Raw genomic sequence first — 27,693 nt, 5'->3', positions numbered from 1 at the left:
CTTTGATTAGCTTTCTATACTCCTCCTCCTGCCCACTCCTAATGCAGCCCATGATAGCAGTGTCGTCAGCGAACTTTTGCACGTGGCAGGACTCCGAGTTGCATTAGAAGTCTGATGTATATAGGCTGAACAGGACCGGAGAAAGTACAGTCCCCTGCGGCGCTCCTGTGTTGCTGACCACAACGTCAGACGTGCAGTTCCCGAGTCGCACATACTGAGGTCTGACTGTAAGATAGTCCGCAAACCGTGCCACCAGGTGTGAATCTACTCCCATCTCTGTCAGCTTGTCCCTAAGGAGCAGAGGTTGGATGGTGATGAAGGCACTAGAGAAGTCCAAAAACATAATTCTTACAGCACCACTGCCTCTGTCCATCGGTGTAGCATATAGATGATGGCATCCCCCGCCCCCACCTTCTCCTGGTATGTGAATTGCAGATATAGATATATATATATATATATATATATATATATATATAAAATAGAATGTCTGCTTGTATGTTTCCTATACAATCATACATCCTTTCACCATCTGGGCCACTTTGACTACTTTGAAACCCAGCATTTTGACCCCAGGGGTCCCAGTTGTTGTTGTTTTTCTTCCTGTGTACTACAGTTTGTACTCCAGCACCAGCTCTTGGCAAAGAGCAAATAAAACATTCAAACAGACTGAAGCCAGAATAGCGGACAAAATGACCAGAACTTAACATTGTTTACCTGAGCAGCACTGCATGCTGCTTCTGTCTACTGTAATATAAAAAGGAGCATAATACGGATTTGCAAGGGGGTGTTGGTTGAGGCTTGATCAAGAATAGAAGTGCAACACAACACATAGGAGAATCAAAGGGTTGTTGTTTAAATTCTGCTTTGTCAGCTTTCACTCATAATTTAAGATGATGACAGCTAGCAATAACAACAGGGTCATCATTTAAAAAGACATAAACATTTGCTTTTTTCCTTAAACCATTTTTACAGCTATAACCCAGGCAACACCGAGTAATTTGGCTAAAAAAAAGAAACACAAATTGGAAAACACAATATTTTAAAAAATAAAAAAGGGGAGCATAAAATGTATTTTAACAAATGACAAGTAAAAGTATTACCGTAACTTTCAAAATCTCTATTTGCAGGTTTTGAGTGCAGCAAATACACCCAGAATGTCCTCCAGATTGAAAGACCTTCTATCATTGTGCTCTGTAAACTTGTAGCTTAAGCTGAAAGCCTCTGCTGGCACAAGGCAAGTTTAAATAGCTTTAAAGATGATACATTTTCTCTTACAGTGATAAGATGATTCAGGAGGAGTGGTGCAATACTAACAGTATTGGTTATTCTCACAGCACAATCAAATGACAAGTAGACAGAAACACAACATGTAAACACAGAAGCAAATTGACTGAAACACTACTTTTACAGTGAGAATGATTCTGACTGTGATTGCAAGTCACCAACACCAAGCCACTACAAAAATCCAGCTTTTCCTCACATTATTTTTTTCTTCCCATAATAAAAAGCCCAAGTACAAGAATAGCAAGGAACATATGCAAAGGTTTACGCTACATACACAGATGGTGTGCGAAATACTGACAATAATATTTTAAAATATTATATGACCAGAGAGATATATTTTTACAATATTCCATAATAAATACACCGATAACACATCCATCATTAAAATAAACGTATACATTGTGTTCCATCTTCCATCAGAGTGCATTATAGTAAAATAAACCTTAGCAGACATTTAAAGTAATTACAAGTTATTACAGTACAATACAATGTGTTACCAAAGGCAAGATGGTAAGAATGAGACTAATGAGCTTCCTCGCTAAACCCCTGCCTTATGCTGTGTTTACAATACTGTACATCACAGCGTGCTTAATTCGTACGGCAGGCCGTTTTAACATTTAATCTGTTCGCACTCACTATCAGGCCCTGGGGGCGGTACGGAAACGAAGCCCCACCCCTTCTAGTTGTCGTCATCACGTCAGTCGGCTCCATGACGTGGCAAAACAGTGGAGATACTGTAAGATCCCTGGTTACCTACCTTTGAAAATGTTTCGTTTGGCTTGGACAAGATGTAAAGTAAGTTGCTGGATAACGTACTTCAGGAAGATCTTTTGTTTTTGTGTGATATTATATATGTAAGTTAAAGCCTCGACGAGTTTGGTGTGTTATTCAAGATGTGTATGGTGGCTAGTTAAATGTAACGCAAAACAGTTTTTTCACCTTATAGTCTGCACGGTATACTTTCTGTATTTTTTTTGAGAAATACTTTTGACCGCCGTCTGTGTGCGGATCAGGAGTCGCACTTCCTCTCGGATTTGACAAATGTTTTCAATTCGCGCAGCTGTAGGTTAGCTAATTCATATTTCCGACAGGCAGTTCTGTTATCATAGTTTTTCACTTCTATTTGTATTACAGAAATCGCGTATAAAGAACTGTAGCAAGAAAAAAGGCCTAGACCTTGCAGTGTTTGTTTGTATAGCACCTTTCCTTCAATTTATTTTAACATAAGAAAAACAGGGTTTTTGTTTAAGTTTTAAACGGCCTGTGTGGAGATCGAGAGGCAACACAAAAAGAAAGAGCTGGTGATCGATGAATGTGTCACTATCAAATATACTTTTCTTTTTTTTATCCATTATTTTTATTAAGTATGTCCCTGTTTTAAAAAATATATATTTTCAAGGTATACGAAGTAGTAGGAACGGAATAAGAGTCAACTTTCAAGTCTTAACTACAAACACAACAGTGACCAGTTGCAAATCAAATATAATAACGCAGTGGAATGAAACAACAGGCGTATTCTTTAGTTAAATACGTAAAACATAATTTGAAATATTTCAAAAGAGTGAATTCAATGTTAGTTAAGTGATTAAAAAACCAACCTAACAGTTCCTGGATCTGCTTCACAGTTCACCTCATCCACCAGTCTTAAAAACATTTTCACCTAGTTCAGGGTCACTTGTTTAAGAGTTTTTACCGACAGGATGGTGCATGGATAGGGTGACAGATCATGACCCACGCCTACATTCACCTTTATGAGCTAGATTAGAAACTCAAATTATATTAAACTCGTGGTGTTTTGTTACATGGGTGCAAAATCACAGCACCTTGTGGACACAAGTAAAACCTACAGACAGCACAAGTTTTGAGGTGGGAGCACTAACCACTGCCTCACTGTGCTGCTTCAGTTAGATGTGGGTTTTCAAACTTTAGCTGAAGGCACACGTTTCATCAATGTTATATTTATGAATGTCTGAGTTTAAAAGAGGATGAGTACAGGTGCAAATATGTAATATTGTCAGTGTTGTCTTCTAAATATGAACGGCTAATGATTTACATAATGGTTGAAAGGCCATCCTGTGTAATTTAGTATTAAAACATTCCATTAACATGGCACAGAATGTTTAGAATTCTAAATCCTGACAAGCAGAAGAAGAATCATCAATAAAGTGTAAATGTGACATGAATGCTGTAAACTGTGGGTAACAATGTGCATCTAATAGTCTTTTATATCCCTGATAGGAAAGGCATGATTTGTTTCAGCCAGAATCTGTGAGTTTTGTGCAGTCGTACAATAAAATTGTCAATATGAGGTTTAAAATAGTATTCTGGGATATGTATAAAATACTACACATTTAAATAACTATAAATAAAGTACATGAAAAAAGAATTGTGTAGTGTCTGATTGTGTAATCTTGAAAGAGAAGCTGAAGAAGTAAATTATATGAATTATGGTTCAAAGTATTTGACTTTTCGTAAAAAGTATCATGCAAAAGCAGTAGCTTAAAAGTAATAATATGAATTACTTCCATATTCAACAACATGAAATATCTGTATTTTTTATAGATTTAGAAAAACAAAATTATGTCAGTTGATAAATTAAATTTGTGAAAGTGTATCCTGTCCTAAAAAGGTAATTTAGAAACAGATCTGAATTATTGTTCAGTCTTTTTGCATAATGATATTAAAAGAGAGCATCTGCTGGTAAAACCTACAATATAACCACAAAACAAGCAAAAAATGGTTTCATTTCTTCTTTAATGAAATAGTGCTGTTGTTTGTTTGAGTCAGCTCTTTGATAGAAACCAAAACTCTACCATAAAACTACATTTAGCAGATCTGTTGTGATATATGTGAGTCATATATTATTATTGCCATATATTATTTTCTTAATTATACATGGAATATGAATGTTGCATTTGGTAATACCATGTTGTACTTTAAAACATGCCAATAACCCTGACCAGGAATGATAAATTACTGTGAATACAATATTAATTATACCATTCACATTTTTACTTTTTTGCCTTATTTTACTTTCTACGAATTCTAAAGTGTTACTTAACCGAAAACTATGAATTATCACAAATCTGCTTTGAGCTGTCTACAAGTTTACAGGCCATATTTATGGACAATGGGAAACTGAGTTGGAATGCTATTAGGGAATGTGGTTTGAGAAACCTCTGCCCCTTAATATTCAAACTGATTCAGGAGCCTTAAGTATGCTTTTAACGAGATGGTGAAAGAAACATTAAGTATACGAATACATTTGTGTTTCCAGAAAATAAATTAATGATGACCACCTTAAAAATGTGCCAATCTTTTTCAGTCTTTTAATTTTTGATTTAGTCAATTAGTTTAATTTAGGGTGTACACTGAGCTTTAGTAATGATCCTGAATGTGTGTGTGGCGTTTTACTTTTTTTTAACATTCAAGATAGGGGTGGTGGATATGGGTAAAAATCTATATCACAATATAACTAAAATTCTAATCATTGTGGTGTGTGTGTGTGTGTTTGTATATATATATGTATATGTGTGTATGTATGTATGTATGTGTATATATGAATATATATATATATATGTATATATATATATGTATATATATATATATATATATATATATGTATATATATGTGTATATATATATATGTGTATGTATGTGTATATATATATATATATATATGTATGTATATGTATGTATGTATGTATATGTATATGTATATGTATATATATATATGTGGTATAATTTTGAAAAATACCATGATATAGAATTTTGGTTATACCGCCCAGCACTAATTTGGTCCACTTTGTCTTCTGTGATTTGATTCCTTTGGAATAGAAGGATTCATCTTAATCCTCCAGCCAACCCATTGCCACTTTCTGAAGGTCATTATCATTGGGAACTCAAAAGAGAAAATAATCACTGGGGCCAGTTATAGACTGTACAGTGGATGGGTAAGCTGTGTAAAGCCATGTTCCCTGATAGCAACATTCAATTTATGGGACTCTGTGTTGTTGTGAAGCATTTTTGTTTGATGGCCTCATATAATGACTTAATTGTGAAAACGTAGGTATCATTTGTGTTAGTTGACTTGTGTGGCATGAATTCCAAAAATAGAATACCCTTTGCATCCCAGAAGGCTGTTGCTATGATGTTTCCGGCCGACTGCTGCACATGAAAATGTCTTGGGAGTCAGGGGCTCCTTATGGTTCTATTGCATGATCATGATCTCTTGTTTGATTTCAGGGTCATGATGGTGAACCCACATTTCATCCCCAGTGATCATCAGTAAGGAACAGTCAGTGGGATGTTCACTAAGAAAGTCTAAGTTATGTGACTGAATTCCTGGTGACATTCTTTCTGATCTGTTGTCAGCATTCCAGGAACAGACCTGTGACATTATCAAATGACTGTGGATAATTGTGGAAACTGTGCCAGCTGAAATGCCTAGTTCATGGGCTATAACATTAACCAGAGTGCAACAATCTTTCATAATCATGGCCACCACTCTTTGACATAATTACCAATTCCCATGAAGACACCACATCAGGAAGCCTTGTGGTGGGGGGGGAAATCTTCAGTTGATTCCCGACCACATTTAAATTGCTTGTCACCGAAAACTTTACTTTATAGTACAAAGGTGCATCATCACCATACACAGTATTCAACCTCTCATGGATTTCTCTTGGCTCCATCCCTTCCTTAATAATGGAATGAAGCTCAAAATGTGTCATTTTTTGTAGACTTGCTTGTAGAAAAGCTTTCTGTCCTTGCCCTCCGTGCTTGATATGAAGTTACTGCAAACTGTATGTATGACAAGTTCAGATTTGTAACGTAAGTTCATGATACTCGGGAAGATAAATTATTGAACACCCCATGTAAATTGTCTCAGGCAAGTGGCATTCTTTTTTACCTGGAAAAAACGTCTGGAAGATGATCCTATTCATTAATTCTAAGATCACCATCCTCCTGCTGTACACTATGTCTCTATGTAAGAGTGAAATCAAAAGAGAAATAACACTGTAACTGCTTGTACAGCTACAAGTAAGCACTTTAAGGTATATTAATCCAGGACCTGAATTTCAATTTTGATGAGTGTAGGGAATTCCATTTAATAATAAATGAGGGACTTCAGTGTAGGTTTTACAAATTAAGATTTGTTATCATAAATAACTTATTTTATCTTAACATTTTCAATTTAGTAATTTTATTAATTTACATTTTAGTTTCAGTAATTGAGAAATAATGTTTAAACAGTGTTATCAAAAAACAAACATTGTGATATCAGTGCCACCTGAGCTCACACTGAGATTGTTCTTGATATTTTCATTTACAACAAATTGTTACAAATGGTAACACTACTTTTAAACAGCTTTGTCCATAAGTCATCTTGTTAGGTGTCTGACATTTGCTGTTGTGGAATCATCCTTGCATTTGATCAATAACACTTGAAGATAAATAAGCCTATGCCTTTTAAATAAAGACAATCTTTTTTTTTTTTTTTCTTAAAAAACATTTCTTGATTGTTATTAGCAGCTGTAGCTCTGTTACATTCAGATTATTAAAATTGCTGTTTCTTTAATAATACTGTTTATAGTATTTTTTTCATGCAGCAGTTCACCTTCTTTCAGTTATCCTAACTTGTCAACTTTGTTAGTCATCAGATAATGAAACTCTGAAGCGGTTCGAACACTCAGTTTATGGATCATATCATCCTGTCTTAGCATGCACAAAGCATGTATTTTCTTATTTCTAAACTCCCACTTGGTTAAAATTAGCAAAGAGGGTTAAACTGGGCAACAACCTAGAGGGCAGGTTATAATTCACAAGCCATGAAAATTGTAGAACTGTAATAAAAATGCCATCAATGTGGTGCATCATAATTTACCAATTATTAATTTAAAAAATTTAAGATAGTCTTAAAGAAAAAGTGTTTAGCTTTAAAGCATCCTCAGTGACTAACTAGCTTTTCTCTAAAAAAATCAACAGGAATAGATGTATGTATTGAATATCATACAGGCAGTTGCTGTTAAATATGGACCATGTCAAGTGATACAAGGACAGTAGTGCACAAATTGTGCACAGTTGCAGAGCACACTGTTCATAGTATATAAAGTCCAGCAAATTTACTCACAACCCATAGTGCTACATACAGTATTATAATGGTAGTAGTATTGCCACGTGCACAGTAGTATCTTCTTATATAATACGCTACCGTGGCTGTCCTGTTGTCTGTCCAGGATTTTAATTCACCTGTAGCTCGCAAACCATTTGACCTGAAATTTGGTACACATATACTATGTGACATCTACCATCCACTTTTGGGTGATAATTGACCCCCAAGCTCCTCTTTTTATTTTTATTTTAGAATTAATTCTCGACAGCGGCCAGCAGGGCGGGATGTGCGTCGCGTGCGTATGGGCGCTGTTCTCATCCCTACCACCTTCCTCTACCTCTTCATATCTTAAATCATTCTTGAGGCAGATTGAAGACTTAAGTGCCCACTTAAGTGAAAAATTAAGGAAAACTTACTAAGTAATTGCAACACAAACACTGATGTAATCAGTTTTAACACGAACAGATGCCGACAAAAGAAGAGAAGAAGGGGGCCGCTAGGGTGGAGAAAAGAAGAAGTGCTCAGGAAGCAGCAAGCGTATCAACCTCTGAGCAAACTAATGCTAAACATACAGAGAAAGAGTACGAAAACAATGAATGCTCAAGTCAAGTGTATTCACTGCACGTTATCGTTAAAAAAATAATACAATTTATGAATATATGAATGACCTCCAAAGAGCGCGGAGACTTTTGATCACGTGAACGTGTCTGCAAAAAGTGGCGTCTCTTGTCCTGCAAAAGTTGAGCAGCCGGCGCGCGCGCATAGCTGTGCCAGCCTTTGAGACGCTGACTGCGCTTCTGCCTTAAGTCAAAGTGAGCACTTTTATTTTTTTTCATCGTCCCCCCTCAGCTATAGCCCAGACAAGTGCAAACACGGGACCACTTTTCTACACCGCGGCAAACTAATATTAAGGCGCTTCGCACTTTCTTTTGCACGTATACGATTATGAGGTCGTCAGCTCGGATTATGAAGACACACACAGGAGTGGAGGACCAACAGTGCCATCACAGCCGATTAATGGCAGGGACGTCTCACCAGTCTACACAAGACCCACCGTGACTGTCTCCAAAAGGCGCTCATATCGTCAGCGAGGACATCTCTCTACACTATAAAAGAAAAAGGCAACTTTCCTTTCTTTACACCTTTTTTCATTTTATCCCAAACCAAAGCCTTTCTCTCTTAACACTGTAGAGGACACAAAACTAATTTTCTACTACCGAGATCTACTACCGAGAGATGATCAATATAAATTTTAGCTGCTGTTAGTACTACTTACCTGTTCTGTTACACCGTCTTTAAAATGTAGTTTACCCGCAACCACTCCAGTAGTGCTCAATGTACCTTTACTTCTTAAAACGTTAAAGTTTTACTGTTTAATAACTTATAGACTACATTTAATTATTTTTCCCTTGCACTCAGTGACCAAAGCTATACACACACATATAGACACATACATATATATACCTGTGTGTGTATGTTTGTATGTGTGTGTGTGTGTGTATATATATATATATATATATATATATATATATATATATATATATATACACAATGTAGATAGGTGTGTATGTGTGTGTGTGTGTGTATATGTATATATATATATATATATATATATATATATATATATATATATATATATATATGTATGCTCAAACCGATTATGACAGCAGCAATCCAAGCTGTGAGATGCAGCATTTTCTGATGCAGCTAGACGAAAACAACTTTGTGACGCTGCCGCCAAATACACAAAACAATTACTTTGACGATCATGTTACGTTATTTTTAAAATGTTTCCTTTTCTTTTTCATAACTTCTTTAACACACGACTTACAGCTGCGAGCTGGGTATTTTGCTATATATATATATATATATATATATATACTGTATATATATACTGTATATATATATTTATATATACTGTATATATATATACTGTATATATATATGACAGCAACACTCATAACAGTGACAAAACAATTACATTGACAATCATGTTACGTTATTTTCAAAATGTTTCCTTTTCTTTTCTTCTTTAACACACTACTTCTCTGCTGCGAAGCGCGGGCATTTTGCTAGTTAGTAATAATATTGAGACCCATTCCTCCTTAGAGCAGCACAACTTGGGCACAAAAGAGATGCTTGTATCATCTCTAGTGCTTCGGATGCCATGTTCTTAAGTAGTTATCCACAGATTCTACACACCATCAACAAGAATTCATGCACAGGAAACAATGAACAGAGTCAGTTATACAGCTTGAAGCTGCCACAGATTGACATCCTGCATTCAATTTCACACAACTGGAGTGTAAAGAATCCTCTGGTTTGCTGTGGAGAGTTAGTGATCAAGACTCCAATTGATCAGAAACCTTTGAAATACTGCATGTCTTCAACTTGTAGATCAATGGCAGTCTTAGAGGAGTGTGATGAAATTTGTTGTCCAGGAAATTAGTGGATGATGGTGATCATGGTAATACAAATTACACACAGAAATGTGGTATATTGTCTATCATTGGAAAACTCTGGTTCTCTACTTTTATGTGGAAGTTGAATTGTCTTTGTATTTTACACTGATCTTTAATGAAGAACACCCAAAAAACATATTGGAATTGTATCCGCACTGATAACTTTGACCTCATAGAGTTAATGTTATCCACTGAATTAAACTACCATTATAGCAGTACAGCCTTTTAATGCCTGTACAGGGTGGTCCAGATCTAATTATGCAACTCTTAATGCAATGCAGGAAAACAATACAATTTCGGGTGATTGACGCTACCAGTCCGGTCAAACATTTCGTTGATTTGGGAGATCGTGTTCCTATGCACTATAGGCGGTCCAAATTCCTCCAACATCCTGCATTGCACGTTGTTATAGCGTGATGAAAATTGCATAATTAGATCTGCACCACCCTATAGTGTAGCTTGATACAGAAGAAAGTAGGATGAAATTACATCTTTTATTGGCTAACTAATTAGATTACAAATGCAAGCTTTCAAGGCAGCTAAGGCCCCTTCATCAGGCAAGGTGTAACAACACTCTATGACCATTAGCATGCAGAGTGATGTTCGAGTCATGTGGTGTGTGTACTCTGCCTATTTTTTGCATGTTTTTGTGGCTTTTCTTTTTCACCTCAAATAATTTTGATTCTAAAATTGAGTTGTTGCTGTTTTAATTTAGCAGTTCTTAGCCAATTGATTTTCCAGAGCAGAAGGTGGTTGTAAATCTAATCTATCTAATACCAGTTGCGACGCACAGGGTACCAGCATCCCATTGTTTGTTTGATTTTTATATGATGTGAAAAGTATGAGAACTTGGATGATTGACTAATTATTAGGAAAATGAGACAGACATTATTCCTTAGGTAAGTTACTCCACTTTAGAGAAGTCGGCCCTAATAATATAGGAACATTCTGGGAAGGTCTTGCCAGAATTTCCAAGCCAAAAATGCTGTTGAATAGTAGTAGTATTAGCTTGAGTTCAAAGACTAGAGTAGATTGTAACCTTATGTCACTTGTGTTACCATTGTATTCTACCTGTTGTGTGTGGTTTATCCACCAGGGCACTCTTCTATAGCATTTTCCAATTTATAGTAGTGACTGGGCAGTTTGCCCATTCAAACAGCATCTTTACCTTCTGTGATACCAGCTTTAAGGCTGTGAACATACTTAACACTACGTGACACATGCTCTTGAGGATGCTGCTGCTACGTAAGCAGTGCACTGACTATGCTTGCAAGTGTAAATCTGGAGGATTCCAGTAGGTGCAAGAAATCATCACAGTGTGAAAATAACATCTGGTTTCGCTGTGATGTGAGTTGAGAAAAAAAAGGATTTTAAAAGTAAAAACTTGTTGCATTTTGATGCTGCTGTGAAGGAAAAAAAAAAAAAAACAGCAACACATGGTATGTGAGACCTTTAAATGTATCATGTCATTACGAAAGGGAATATGCATACGCTTGTATTGCCAATGGGAGAAATGGATAAAGAAAAGCACCATGAAAAAAATCACATGTAAGCATTTAAGTCTGATGATTTGCTTCACCACATTGAACCATTCAATAAATATCAAAGCACACAGATTGATCCTGTTGAAGCTGATAGTACAATGCTGAGAACACATGGCAGCCATGATGCATGTGTGTAAGCGTTCTGAGTGTAAAGTATAAACTAGCCCTAACAAAAGAGAGCTATGACTTCATATCCTTGTGGAGTAAATGTACTCACCTTTGTCTTAGTACATTTGCTTACTTCTTTTAAGGAGTATGAGAAACTACATGCCTAACTCCAACAATTGCTATTGGCTGTCATGCCATCAAAAATTTAAAAAGCAATATAAATAAGTGACTGGAATTAGTTTTATGAATAACAAACTCAGTTCTGTGAAAAATGTACTGCGTTATATCTTTGAATATCAAATAGCAATGTGTTAGAAAACAGATGGAAAGCTTATAAAGAATCATTCACTTCATATCAGTCTCAAGACCTGTAATTAGTAAGCAAATTTAGAGTGACCTATCTGAAAGTAACACAGAAATGTTCACTATGCATGCAAAATTTTTAATAGTGTGTAAAAAATTCTTTTTAAACTGTTATCACTACCATTACATCAAATAGTTCATCCTAATAAAATGTTGAATGTCTCCCTTTGACAAAGTGTAAATCATAATATAATGCTAATTTATTGTTTTGATGTGTGTGATTTAAGTTATAAGGTAATACAACACTAAATAATGATTACAAAAGCTTAACTTGTATTCTGTTCTTGTTTACCATTAGTAAAAATGACTGGAAGAAGCCAACACCGCAGTTACCAGCCAGCTACGGGAATACAACCTGCCAATGGAGGGCATGCATATGTATTTGGAAATAGCCCTGTTTTGGAAAATGAATTTTCTGAAGAGGAAGTAGAATATTATGAGTTACGATCAAGAGGAAAAGAAAAAGCAAGAAGAAGCATCTCCAGAGAGAGATCAGATGATATTGTGTATTTAGTGAAAGACATTCAAGAAGGAGATACCTTAAATGCAATTGCTCTACAGTATTTTTGTTCGGTAAGTATTTATCCACTTTTTTTGCATTCTTGCTTGCTTGGTTCTTTTATGTTATTGTTTTAAAAAATCATGCAATAGTGAGTTGAGAGTAAAAAATAAGAAACTAGAGCTGTTCTTTGCTGAAATGTATTTTTAACTGCTTTTTAACTAATTTTGCTTTAAGTGAAAGTATGTGTTCTTAATTTGTTTTATTGTATCTTAATATACTGTGGAGTTTTGAAGTCAAACTTTGATACAATACTAATAAATGCATTGAAAGTAGATACTATTCTCGATATGCAATACCGTCTATAATGTAGCTCAATAAAAAATAGTGGCAATTGTAACTCCATATACATTTAAAAACTTTACATTGATGAAAACAAATATAAATTTTAGTGATTAAAGCATAGGAATACTCGGCGATAGTAGCAGTCAATAGTCTTGACGTTAACCTTAATGCGCATTACAGCTCATCTCAAAAACTACAGTTCCCATTCTCATAATGTTATATAGACAGGTTTGAATTTCAAGTTGGTTTCTCCAGCAGTATGAAGAAACTGCAACAAAACAAGGTTGTAGTCAAACGAAAAAAAATTCAAATCATAATCATTGCTGTTATGAGCAGTGCCTTTTGTGATACAGCTCAAAGGAAAATGCACCAGGCTGTTGCATTCACAAAGACCTCATCAGTGAAGCAACCACCATAGCCATCCATCCATCCATTATCCAACCCGCTGAATCCAAACACAGGGTCACGGGGGTCTGCTGGAGCCAATCCTAGCCAACACAGGGCACAAGGCAGGAACCAATCCTGGGCAGGGTGCCAACCCATCGCAGGACCCACCATAGCCAACCAAATCCAATTAACTTTCACCTTAGTCATCAACCTGCAGTTCAATTTCTACTATAATATACCAAGTATATGAACACATGGAGGTGTAGCACCACTGTCTATACATTTCGCCACTATAAATGTGCAATAACTTTTTAAAGTTAATGCGATGAAATATAATTTTAAAATAGCACATAATAAAATAAAGTAATACACTACAACAGCACATTTCATAGAGAGGGTTTATGAATTGAGGAATGACAGCCCTAGTACTAGAGAGTGTTGACCCGGAATAAACAGCACAGAATAAAACTGTTCCGCAAGTAAAAATAATTACAGTTGTCCTTAGTAAAGTCTCTGGTGCAAAGGAACAGCTATGCCTTTTCATTTGATATTGTGTCATCCGAGGTAAACATTACTATTTGGCTACAATTTAACTTGTTTTTCATAAAAAACTGTTCAATAGGCGCAAGAATGGATAAACTATCACATACTGTTAATTTGATTATACCAGGAAACACAATTTTATGAGTGGATTCACTTTCATTTGTAAGTTTAATATAAACTAATATACATTTTAGTCATTAAAGCATATATAAAATGTACATTTTTTGCAACTGTCATGTAAGGACTCATCAACTGTCAAAGTGTGGTAAGCTGACTTTTCTAATTTAATTTAACGCATCAGTTTTAATTAATGAATTTATGCACTTGCTTCATAACTGAAAGACATAATTCTTACTTCGCCAACTCTCCAGTATTTTCACATTTTTGGCAACATGATTATAATTATCCTGGAACAACATAGAAGAATTTATTTTTAGAGCCTGCAAAACATTATCTGTTTAAACCATTACCTTGTGAGGGGTCACTTGTTTTCGCTGAACAAGTTCGATATGAGATGTCTGGTTCAGATATCGTTTGAGATGGTCCACTTTCTGGTATCTCCATGCTTTTTCGGAAGTCCATTCTTTAAAAATTCCTTCATACAAGAATATTTTTCAAATTATACCAACGGTTTCCAAGTAGTTAAAATAGTTATAATATATGCAGGAAGTCCGTTTTAACAAAACATTAACCATTAATTCTTAAACCCCAAACATTGTGTGTGCTACTTGATCTCTTCTCAGCTTTGACATGGTTAAAGTGATAAAGAAACAACAACATAGACCATTTCATAAAGACCAGTTATGGTTGAATTGAGTTTAAATTTGGTCAGTAGGTGATCTAGTTTAATTAGCTTTTTTTAGTTTTCATTTTGTTTGAAAGTTGGGTCTTTTTATGAGTAACCATATGAAATCCCAAAATTAGGAGCAGTCACTTACACTTTCAGCTTACAGGGAACATTGATCCCTACTTCAAACACAAACTTTGACAGGCTCATGCTGATTGTTTCCCTGATTTAGAAACAAGATACTAAAAGAAATCTGACTGCAACTCTGTGTCAATATCAATTTAAATATACTGTAGAGCACATTTTAAGACAACATCAGCAATGCTGTAACCAAAGAGCTTTACTTAGAACATTCAATAAGCATAAGTAACAAACATAAAAATAAAAATAAGATACATAAACATAATACAACCAATACAGTACAACAAACCACAAAGAGAGTAGGATTACCAGTGTCACTGTAGATCACAAAAAGCTAAAGAACAGAAATAAATCTTCAATATAGTTTTAGTTGAAGATGCATCCTTAATGTGGCAAAGTAAAGAATTCCACAAAGGTGTGCAAGAGACTGTAAAACCTTTGTCACCCATAGTTAAACACTTAGTACAAGGGACTACAAGAGACCGATAGACCTAAGCTCTCTGGATGGCTGGTGTAAAACACAAAATTCTGATAAATAGACAGGAGCACACCAATGTAATAATTTAAAAAGCAGTAGCAAAATTGTAAAATGAAACTAACTGGAAACCAGTGTAAAGAGGCCAAAATTGGAGACACAGAGGCAAACTTTCTTGCCACAATCAATAAATGAGCAGCAGCATTCTAAATCAGCTTCAACCTGCGTATCACTGATTTACTGATCCCGGAATCCAAAGAGTTTCAGTAATCAAGCTGCAAAAAAAAAAGCATAAGTAACTTTCTCAAGAGCCCCTAGGAGATAAAAAAAGGCTTAACCTAGCCATGCCCATTGGTAACCTGTAAGGGTCAACAGTCAGAAGTCAGAATGAACCAGAAGTGCATTTGATAATGTAGGCTGTAAAATAGATAGCATAAAAAGCAAGTATTGAAACTATTTTTAAAATACTACAATCGATACTTTTTGATATTTTGTTACTTTTGATAACCCTAATAGTCAGTAGTACTCATGGCTACAGGAATCCACATACTTTTTGATTATTTCCATCCATCCATTTTCTAACCCGCTGAATCCGAATACAGGGTCACGGGGGTCTGCTGGAGCCAATCCCAGCCAACACAGGGCACAAGGCAGGAACCAATCCTGGGCAGGGTGCCAACCCACCGCAGCTTTTTGATTATTTGATATTTGAAAAATAAAACTGCTGTTAAGTGTGGAGGAAAAATCAATTCAGTAATGCAAGTTCTGAGACCAGTCTTACTCTCAGTTTCCCACACTGAAAAGGCTGAACCATTTCTACCAGGGGCTGGCTACCCTGAAAGGATTTTACACAAATAAACAGGTTCTAACACTAACATATTGGGACCTGGGTTAGTCCATCCGTCATCCTATGGAACATCCTGTGATTGCTAGTGTCATTAAACAACAAGGCTGTTACAACCGCAAATCAGAAAAAGTTGTGAAGGTATGGAAATGCAAATAAAACAAATGCAGTGATTCTTATTTATTTTGACTTTTATTTTATTGCAGAAAGTATGAACCCAAGATATTTCATGCAGTCCACAATGTTAAAACTATCTGCCTGATACTGTGTAGGTCCCCCAAGATAGGCTCTGAATGGATCAAGTTGTTTTAACACCACAATCCCACAGATACTCGATCTCATCGAGTTTTGAGGAATTTGGAGGCCAAGTCAACACCTTGAACTCTTCCATCATGTTCCTCAAACCATTCCTGAACAATTTTTGCAGTGTGGCAGTGCACATTATCCTGCTGAAAGAGGCCACTGCCAATAGAGAATACAATTGCCACTGAAGGAGTACATGGCCTGAAATAACCCTTAGGGTGGTGGTACATGTCAAAGCAACATCCACAAGGTTTCCCAGCAGAACACTACTTAGACTTCATTATGACTCAGCTGGCTTGCCTTCTTCCCATAGTGAATACTGTTAGCATCTCTTCCCCAGGTAAACGATGCACATGCACTCAGCCATCCACAGAATGTAAAATAAAATGTGATTCATCAGACTAGGCCACCTTTTTCCATTGCTCCATGGTCCAGCTATGATGCTCATGTGCCCAATGTAGGCACCTTCGGCGGTTAAAGGGGTCAGCACAGGCAATCTGACCAGTCTAAGTTACACAGCGAGCTTTGATGCACTGCCAGCATTAAGTTTCTCTGTGATTTCTGCTAAAGTAGCTCTTCTGTTTAACCATCACAATTTATCTCTAGCCAGATTCACTCAGATCCTTACGCTTGGCCAGTTTTTTTGCTTACATCACATAACTTTCAAGAACTGACAGCTCACTTGCTGCCTAATATATCCCACCCCTGACAAGTGCCAATGTAGCGAGATACTCGATGTTACTCACTTCACCTTGCAGTGTTTTTAATTGATGATGGTAAAGATACCTTTTGTATCTTTAGTCAGTTTGAAAACACACGATTACAAATTGTCTTGGACATTACTGCAAAGTACGTATTAAAAAATAGTTTTTGGTTGCAGTGTTCCTTTAAGTCCTAAATGGAACCTTATACAGTTAACTTAAAAAAAATTATATACCTGTATATATACACACACACCTATATATATATATATATATATATATATATCCATCCATCCATTATCCAACCCGCTATATCCTATCTACAGGGTCACGGGGGTCAGCTGGAGCCATCTTATATATATTCATGGCATTCATAGTCTGAATCACAATCTGATTGTATTTCTGGTTACCTACCAGGTAACGCTTGTGGTTGGTCTGCGAGCCTGCAGACATCCGCCACGGTGCCCTCTTTCAGTTGGAAGAAGCAGATCATAGAATGGTTAAATAGTTTTACTGTCAAATAATGCAAAGAGTACGCGACACGTGTTTCGCCCTAATTCTGGGCTCATCAGGCGTACACACTCACTGCACCCCCTCTCGGGAATCGAACCTCGGACGTCACGCCTCTAGCGTTGCACCACGGTGTGTGGATTGTTTATTTGACAGTATGTAGATCGGGGTAGTTACATTCATGGCGTTTGTAGTTTGAATCACAATCTGATTGTATGGGTGGTTACCTACCAGGTAACGCTTGTGGTTGGTCTGTGAGCCTGCAAACATCTGCCACGGTGCCCTCTTTCAGTTGCGAGAAGCAGATCATAGAATGGTTAAATAGTTTTACTGTATATAAAGCATTTAACTACCAGCCTGCCAACATAAACATATTTATTTTACAATGACATGATGCAAACTTGACCTTTGATCAAATGAAGTACCAGTTTCCCTACAATATGTTTGAAAAAGACAATGTGAAAGGCAGTTATGAGGCAAATTGAGAAAGTGAAGAACTCCTATTTCAACATTTTGCTTCAAGGCAGTTGTGGTGTACAGGAAATGCTCTGCCACTAACTGCCTGGTATTGATGACAGAGATACAGAGTGTTTTAAATAGATTATGTCAAGGCAGTGTACCAGTTTTGAATTTAGAATTCAAAGTGGAAGTCTGTGAATGGTTATCTGTTCATAATTCTAACCTGTCCCTGGTGTTATTAAATGTTTAGAGGAAAAAAAATGAAGAGTGAGGTTTTTTTTTTTTTTGTGTTCTCTTTGTCTTCCAGTTTTAATGATTTTAGGGTGAATTTTCTTCTAGCTATTAATATGATATTAAAATAATTTGTTCATTTTCAAGGTTATTTAATATTGTTTTTTGTGCAGTAGACAAACCAGGTAGTTGTAGGGACTGAGATCCGTTATAGTAAACGAAATCTAGTAGTAGTAAGAAAGGCAAAGTGTATTTCTCCTTGATTGTTTCAGAGGTATCTTATGTATCAGACCTCTGATCAATCTTCTACACATCACTAGTTACTTTTTTCACCACAGCTATACTGTATTATCATAGTAAATGAGTTCAGAACAATGAACAAAAAAAAACACATTAACCTCCTTACTGTTAACCCTGTGCATGATTTGGAATTCTGTGTAATTACAGTTAAGCCCAAGTGTGGCTCTTTGTAGTGTTCTTAACTTCTGAATAGCTGAAAAGCAGTGAGAAAGATACAGTGAAGCACACTAAGAAAAATGGTGTCATTGAGAAGTCTGAATAGTGACAGCTTTGACCTTTTGTTTCTGGTATTTTTTATTCTTACACTCTGATTTTGGTTATTTTGATACTTTGTCTTCCTGGTAACAAAAATCTGCATGTTTTTAACTCTGCTTATGGCTTTAATCACCATTTTTGTATTTCCTGATCGTATATCCAACAGACCAACACTAGCATTTCACTCAGCAACTGTACATTCCAATAATACAAATATTTAGATTCCGAGGTGGTATTTTTTAATTTCTGAGGATTTCAACAAAGCTGATTTAAAAAAGTTTATCCCAAATAATCTACAGCATGGCAGCTGTAAACCCCGAACCCCCCTCCACCTACCATGCAGAATCACTGTTACATACATCCTGATAGAAAACATTTACTGCCATTTTTCCCAACCTTATCATGGACAGTCAGACCAGTTGTACTGTACATACTCCAGTCTCTACGCAAGGAACTTGTAGTTTCTTAGGTCACAATAAGACAGATGTGTAATACTAATTTTTAAACCTATACTATATCTTTAACTCAATAATGTTCTTAGCTTAAACTGTCAGTCAAGAGGAAACCACCAGTACAATTATTAATTTTCAATATCTCAAAACCACCCAGAATCGTACCTCAAAAATATACACCGGGTACACATTAGAGTGTACCTACTGATCCACAGTATGTTTGATCAAACAAAGTTCATAGTCCTCCCTCGTGAGTCTGTTCACTCTGTTTCTTTTGTTTCTTCCCTTCCTACAAGTTTTGGAACTGGCCCGGTTCCTTTATCAATGATTACTTTCACATGGAAAGTGATGCACTATAACCTAAAGACACATTAGGAACACATTACTTAAACATAATGAGCTTTACACATCATAAACACGTGTACATTGAGAACATTGTTCCCACCAAGATCATGCAGAAAAACTAACCAAAAAGTTACACTGTACAGTTAAGGATCATTTGTCCTCTTTGTCTTATTCTGGGACTCTAGTATTTTGGCATACTGTGTAAAGTGGTCCTTGCACGGTATTTACACATGGGACTGATTTTTATTTTTCTTATGATGTCTTTTAAAAATTTTTCTATTCCTTTTGCTATATTACTTTTTATAGCATTGATGTTGGTATGTTCTGTACAGAGGGGGTTCATAGTTTTTTTGGGTTTATAGTTGTTTATTACATGGGCACTATATAATTGTGTAATGGTTTTCTGATGAAGATAAATGATGAATTTTGCACCCGGAGCTGTGATTCTGATATCGGGAAATGGGTTTAAGATGTTGATATTAATAATTGTACTGATGGGTTTCTCTTCACTGAAACAGTTCAATCTTGTGAGTATGATTCATTTTTTTTTTAAAGATACAGTATAGTTCTAAAAATTAGTATTACACTTTTCTCTTATTGTGACATTAATTTCTGATTAAGTGCATATTTGAATTTTTCTACTGGTTGTAGTGCCAGTGGGTACTTAGGACACAATTTAAAAACCTATAGGGACCAGTTAGGTAGCTTTTTTGCTGTCATTCTTAATACTTTAATATGAGAATCTGTGCTTCTCCTATGTTTCAAAAACACAATTCTGCTTGTGCCAAAGGAAAGAAAAATGGAATGTCTCAGTATCTAGAGACTGGTGTCACTTATTCCAGTTGTGATGAAATGCTCTGAGAGATTGAAACAACTTATATATAACATTCCAGCTATTTTAGATGACCTCCAGTTTGTATATATGCACAGGGAAGCCATTTCCTTTGGACCAGTTCCGGATGCTCCAGAATGGCTCCAGCATAACTTCCTAGAAACCCTGAATAAATATTAGCCATTTTTACTTTTTATACACAGTTATAAGTGGCTGCAGATTTTCATTCCTGCCAACATGACCAGAAACTTCTGCTAGTACAGCTTACTTCTTTTTTCCTTGATTTTAATTCACTCACTTTTAAAGATTTTCAGACATTGTGTTTTATTTCCTTAACTCACAGGCAAACAATAACAAGATGACAAGTGAGCTCAGTGTTTTGAAAATATGTAGTGTGGGAGAATGAGAGCAATTTGAGGCCATAGAATTAAGCAACAGCAAGAATTGGCATCTAATTCAGAAATTGGTTAACAAGAAAAGAGTCACCCTCCAGAAACTTAAGTTTGAGATCCGAGAGTGAGTCATTTGCTGATTCACTTTGCATCTTGTTATTTTTTTGCTGCTGGTTAAGGAAAAAAGAAACAACAATTGCAAGTCTTATGAAGCAAGTCAATTCAAATTAATGGAACATGCTAATTTTACTTTCTAGACAAGTTTTACTTTGGTAAACATCCACAGGCTTAAATCATGGCTGTTCTGTTACAGTTTGTGTTAAACAAGTCTTAATGCTGGCTGGATTTATTGTCTCTGAAAAAAACTGATGTGATTCCTTATATACAGTTGTACATTATGTTAAATATATTTATTTTCACAAGATTCATATATGATGTTTTAAGTTTTTTTGTTGATGTGCTTTTAATGTTATGTTGTGGTCTATTTGTAAAACCTGCTGACAGTCCAAATTTCCCTCTTGGGAAAATAAACTTGAATTGAACTGAATAGGTTACCAATTAAGAAAGTGGCTAGAACAGAAACCTGCTGCCACTGTGGCCCTCAGGGATCTGAGTTTAATCCATAATCTAAATCATGTGGTTTGAAATGTTAGTTTTTAATTAAACTCCATTTGTACTTGGGTGGGACACTTGCATTGTTTACAATCATATGATAAACCTGATGCCAACTGCATTTCAAGTTTCACATGTTCAGGTTTCTAGTTTATATTAATCATAAAGCATTGCTGTCTCATCCCATGATTTGAACAGCAGCACCATAGATTATAGAAAAACTGAGGAATGGTTTGGAGCAAGGTGCTGATTTATTTGATTTTTTTTTTAAAAATGTTTGGTGAGCTACATTCAATCACAATAGTCTTCATCTTCCCTACATTTTTTAAGACATTTTCTATATCTTTATACAGGGCATTTTCCAATAAGAAGATGAATTTAAGTAGTTTGGAGCAGGCTGTTGATTTGTTTGTTTTCAGTTATTTTCTGCCTCACTCCGTGCTGTCCGTGCAACGAGTCTGCAGAGAGCTTAAACAACTTGGCACATCCACATAAAAACGACAAGGGGTGAGCTTTCTTGAAGGCTTTTACTGGACATACCTCGTTGTAAACTGAAATATATACAAAAGAAACATACAGGTGTATATACAGGTGTACAACCAAAGACAATAAAGAATGTTTTACAAAGCAATATATAGCAGAGAGTGTACATTAAACAATGAAGCTTTAAAAAAAACTTAGGCGAGGGATTTCCACGGTTGGATCAAGACAGAGAGAAGCGTGTAGACTGAGGTTCAAATTGCTGCGTACGACAACTAACCTGACCCAGGGGTTTATATACCTTAAAGATACGGTTCGGACGTGACCAAAACAAGAGATAAAGGGGTGCCTACGTGAGACACATGGGGTGTATTGAATTCAGACGTTTATTATGGGACCTACATGCTTTACATGAGTTTCATAGACTTTTATAACACCCCTGTGAGTGTGAGATGTGACTGACTGGTGTGTTAATAAATGACAAGATGAAGGGGGAGCACAGTTCAACAAATAATAGCTAACAGCTAACAAGTAACAACATGTGGGTTAGAACAATTATACTTTATTCAAATTCATGGGTGCTAACTCATCTAAATATGGAGTGGGGATTATAGACTATGACACAAATAAACAAACACTACTAATTGGATGGTTATATTGCATGCTTTGGATAGATTGGCAAGGATATGTTAAACTGGAATCATCAGTAAAATTTTAAACATAATCATTAGACTTAGAGCAAAATTTAATTTCTAGGTTTATGGTATATGGGGCTGCATGGTAAGATTATTATTGTATTCTTTCCATCACTGGTAGATACTTGTTAGTCCGGTGAGTTAGAAAAGAATTTTTTGAAATTTCGTTTATACTGCTGCACCAGGTTAACTTTTTTACATTTCTCACAGATTCAGTCTTTTTATGCTGTGTATACACCGTGTGATTTTGGCCTGGATTGTAGTAGCTGACTGATTTTCTGAGTTGGCCCGATTTTCAGTTTCATCTGTCACGCACAGTATGAGAGGGGTTGCAGTGCCCAATTGCATCATATGATTGGGCTGTTTCAGGAAGTTCAGATGGCTGTCTTGTAGTACGAGCAATTTCATAACCTGATTTTTTTTTTTTTGATGTTGCCATCCAATTTGCCAAACTTGATTGTGCAGCAACCACAGTACATTGTACATTGGGTGTTGCTGTTGTCATGTTCATTTCCATGTTAATTTCATTTTGATTTCAAAAAGCTGTTAAAAAGCAACACTTAAAGCTAAATGACCCATGACAAAAGCACATTAGGAACCTGAAATAACACACACAACGGTACATTTACATATAATAAATACCTCCAGTTCTGTATGCAAAACACAGTTCATATTGTCCACACCTCAAACATCCACACAGTACAACAAGGAACAGCAGCACAGCTCTGACATTTTTAAAAAGCCTGTGGCCATTTGTTTTTTTTTTGGGTAAAGTTTTATTGTAAATGTCAGTGGCTAAAGCTGTCCGTCGGGGCCATGTACACACATAATCTGACCATCCACTTCATGGAATGTCATTCAGATCAAACATGCTTATACAATTTGAGCACATCTGCAAATGGCAACTTTTTTGTGCATTGTGAGTACTTGCTTGACCACTATTTCTAAAAATCTCAAAGTGTGAGTATGACATTAGAGAAAACAGAAATATGAGGTGCAAGAAAAAGGTCTGCCAATACAGCAAGGTTTCCATAGTTTGGTACCTCAAGTGTGTATTTTTCCAAGCGAGTCTTGCAGACAGATAAGCCATAAGTAACTGAATGCCCTACTTATAATTCTAAAATTGTCAAACTGCACTTTTGTATCACACTCCTCCTACATGTCTTTTATGTCCATGGATTTCTGCATTTTGATCTGGCAGTGAGAATACCATTCAAAGTATCTTTAAGTCCTTGCCATTATGAGGTGAGAAATTTGTGTAAATTTGTGTAAATCCTGCACTATAAACAATCTGAAGTCAGCATGTAGCTGGTGTTTATTGTGGTCTGTTAGGTTGTGATGTGAACCAAAAATGGGAATTGAGTCAGTTATAACTGCAGTGTGAATGTGCCCCTGTAGCATATAACACCAAATGGACTCAAAAGACAGCTGGTATGGAGTCCTCAGTTTTTACCATTGCATATTTTATCTACCATTACTTTATGATGGAGGGGGCACAGATGCAAATACATCCCTATAGCCATTCCAATGTTCTTATATTAATTTACAAAGCAGTAATAAGGCAAACGAAGTTAGAAGCGTGCTCTGAGACACGCTTTATTAACTCAAATACATAAATTATTTGCACAACGAAGTACATTATTAGTACAGTATTTTGTGCCTATAGCATCCTAATGGCAGAAATATGTGGAACCTGTGTAAGGGTTATATTTGCAAGACCAAAAAAACTGATTGTGTAAACTAGGAATGAAAGTCCTACCGACATAATGTCCGTGGCAGTCTGCTTTCATCAGGTCATATAAAGACAAAAATGAAAAAAAGCTGGCATTCAGTCACAAATAGAAGTGAATTCAGGAAAGAAGATATATCTTGTATTAGATACCATAATTTATTATTCAAGCATGGTGTTTGTGTGTAATAAGGTGAACTTAAATTAAATGAATGTAGATGTTCCTGCCTTGTGTTAAGTACTTGCAGGATTGGCTCGGATGTACTGCAACCTTAAATTAGACTATGAAGCAAGAAATTGTATGGATGTTTGCTTTAGGACTGTGCAGAGTGTAATACCTTAACTGTATAAAACACTACATTTTAGTGTTGCTTTATTGATTAAACTTTCTGAAGATGTCATATGAACAGTTATAATCTCAAAATTGTCATTTGTCTGTCAAAGAAATTGGAGATCTGACAAAAGTCTTAAAAAAAAATAATGCAATGGAAAAGTCCTGGGTAATAAACTGCACTTTGGTATTTAACAGTATGGTTATCTTCAGAGCTAACCACCAAGCTCCTAGCTTGAACTACCTTATTTGCATTAGTATGTGCACATTCTAAATGTATTCCCCTACATTTTCTGTCCAGTAGCTGAAGATTACTTTTTAAAATGCATACCAAATATAAAGATTCAAACAACACCAGTTGAATTAGCGAATTTCAAGATAATCCCATTTAAATCTACTGTTAACAGTTGTTTGTTTTAACAAAGTACTTATAAAGTCTTGTTTGACAGTGAACCAAACTACTAAACGGATTTATTTTGATATTGCCACGCCTTTCATCATGTTAAGAATCATAGTTCACTTGCAGGAGCAATATATTTGTGCTAATCTGAGACAAAGGCTGCGAGCCGAGGGGAGGGGGAAGCATGACATCAGGAGTAGGGATCCAAGCAGAGCCCTCCTCACTGTCCTGCTTCACTACAACACGGGCAGAGCCGCGGAGGGCAGCTAGTAATGGGATAAATGATACAATAACTTAAGCATGTATGCATATTATAATATATTTTTTAATAGCAAGCACGATTCCTGCCCTTGTGTGCTGAAATTTTCTTGAGTGAATACAAAAGCTTTCCTAGACATGACCTCTGCTGTTTTTTGTTTTTTTTTTCTCGACATGTGCTGATGCGGTGCTGCATCGTGAACATTGTTAATTAAACATTTTTTGTGTACTTTTTATTAGTTATTTTGTTTTCTGGAGTAATTTGTCTATTTGCAGTCATGTATGAGTATAGTACCGACTTTATCGGTACTACTGATACTGTAAAAAAAGCTATTTTTGGAACTTCAGTATTGAATTAGTACTAAAAGTTTGGTTCCTCTGACATCCCTACATGCTAATTTAGAGGGCTAATATTATTATTAAAGATGTCAGTCATCTTGCACAATTTCAAGAAGTGATGCAAATCATGAACACTCACACCTCTAGATGCAGAGACAGTTTTTATCTACAGGTCATAGGACTTTTCAGTAGCCCTTGCACTAACATGAGTGTTTCTTTTGTATGTTATCTGATGGTTGCATGTAATGTTGATGAGGTACTGACTAGGATTGTATTCATTGTCTGTTGTTGGTACTGCACGTCTGTCTGGCACTACTGTGTTGGAGATGAGTGAAAATTTAGTTATGCAGTGAAAACAGCAATTAAACTTGAACTTAATAAACACCACAATATTGCATAGCAGTGCATGGAATTAAAAGATTAGAGACATTCAGCATTTTCAGTTCAGTTTTTAATGTTCAAATATATGCAGAAATTTACTACAAGTATTATAGCCTTAATGTGCTATTTAAAAAAAACATATTAATGCAAGGATAATAGTGGAAAAGCAGGATTGTATTTTTAATACTCCAATTTGTTTAAACTTAATTTGTATAAATTTGTTTTCTAAATGTCCTGTACTCACTGTAATATTTTGACTGCAGGCATAATTCTTAAATGACTGCCTAAAGGTGCTGTAAGCATGTAAGGTTTTTGTTATCAGAAACTGTATTAATTGTATTTTATGTCTATTATGTCTGAAAGCAAAAAATATTTTTTGTACATCTAGATAACAACCATATATGTCTATATTTTGTTGTAGGTTGCAGAAATTAAGAGAGCCAACAACCTCTTAACTGAGCAGGATTTTTTTGCCTTGAGATCAGTAAGAATCCCTGTGAAGAAGTTCAGTGTTCTAACAGAGACCCATGGTTCTTCAACGCACAAGCCCAGCTCCCCAGTGGCTCAGACTGATTTGGAAGCCAAGCAAGTGGAAGCAGCAACAGACTCTTTCTCTTCAGTAGAAACTGTAGGGAATTTCCTTCAGGAGGTTGATAAAGACATTGAGCAGCTGAAATGTGTTGACCCATCACGGAGCACTTTAAATGAAGTTGTCTTCTCATTGACTTCTCAGACACAGCTTGGGGTTGGGGAACGTAGAACTGTTGTTCGAAAAGATCCCTACTATGGTGCAGACTGGGGCTTAAGGTGGTGGATGGCTGTGGCAATCATGTTGGTGGTTGGAATTATTACTCCTGTGTTTTATCTTCTTTACTACGAGGTCTTAATGAAGGCAGATGTGAGTCACCACTCAACTGCTGAATCAATTGCAATCCCCACAAGTTCTTCAGATAGTAGCAAGAGCTGACACTTAGCAATAGTCTGGCAAGGACTTACAGAATTCTGTTTCAAATTTTGGAACTTGTAACCTTTATAAAGGTTACATATTAGGAGACTGTCAAGATTTATCCGTTTCAAAATATATTCTCAAGCATAGACAATATTTTGTATATGTACCTTTGCATCTATAAACAATCATCAACCTTTAATACAGATAATGAGCTATTTCAGGTACCAGATACAATTAATTAAGCATAAGGCTTACAGTGTGACTTTATTTTGAAAATGTGCAATAGCTTTGTTTTTATTTTTGAAAAATGAACTTATAGATCTTATAAGTAATTATTATATTTTGTGAACATTTTCCATTTTGACACATTTGAAAATTCCAGATTTGTAGTAAATATGTTTTCCTTTTTGTATAACCATTCACATGCTTGTCTACCATAACTACAATGTTAGTTTTTTCAAATGATTAAGCTTTATGTGTAATTCCAGTGGCCTGCTTCGCTTGTTAAGAGTTATTAACCTGTTGAGTCAGTCACTTCATATTGGTTGGTTATTAACTAGAGACAACATGTCCATAATATCTGTATTGGTTTAAACAGTTTTGTAAAAAAAATATGCAGATTACATTTTGTAGAAGTTTTTGATTTAGATTTTTATGACAGTGTTTGCAGCTCCTCTTCACAATTCATAAAAAAATTAATGATAACTGTATATACAGTTATTTCTTTTTAAGGTTTTGTCAAGTATTACTTGAAAGTCAAACAATTTGTATAATTTGTACTTTCAGTGGATAAAGGAAAGCTAAGAAATATATAATAATGAATAAATGTATTTTGAGTCTAA

General features: G+C 35.7%; 1 protein-coding gene across 4 annotated transcripts; it reads left to right on the top strand.

Moving 5' to 3' along the window:
- Window positions 1-1,965: 1,965 nt before the first annotated feature.
- On the top strand, window positions 1,966-27,693 carry lysmd3 (LysM, putative peptidoglycan-binding, domain containing 3). 4 transcript variants are annotated; one of them, XM_039759340.1, is made up of 4 exons: window positions 1,966-2,079; window positions 5,530-6,341; window positions 12,175-12,449; window positions 26,324-27,693. In XM_039759340.1, exons 3-4 carry the CDS (start codon window positions 12,180-12,182, stop codon window positions 26,867-26,869), a joined length of 816 nt encoding a protein of 271 aa, XP_039615274.1. In that variant the 5' UTR covers window positions 1,966-2,079; window positions 5,530-6,341; window positions 12,175-12,179; the 3' UTR covers window positions 26,870-27,693. The 4 variants fall into 4 exon arrangements, with proteins under 4 accessions (XP_039615274.1, XP_039615275.1, XP_039615273.1 ...); XM_039759342.1 differs by lacking the exon at window positions 1,966-2,079 and adding an exon at window positions 2,121-2,138; XM_039759341.1 differs by lacking the exon at window positions 5,530-6,341 and having other exon boundaries at window positions 1,966-2,138.

Source organism: Polypterus senegalus, chromosome 7, assembly GCF_016835505.1.
Source record: "Polypterus senegalus isolate Bchr_013 chromosome 7, ASM1683550v1, whole genome shotgun sequence".
Classification (NCBI taxonomy): domain Eukaryota; kingdom Metazoa; phylum Chordata; class Cladistia; order Polypteriformes; family Polypteridae; genus Polypterus; species Polypterus senegalus.
The sequence above is the reverse complement of the archived record's forward strand: the minus strand, read 5'-3'. Positions and strand labels throughout refer to the sequence as shown.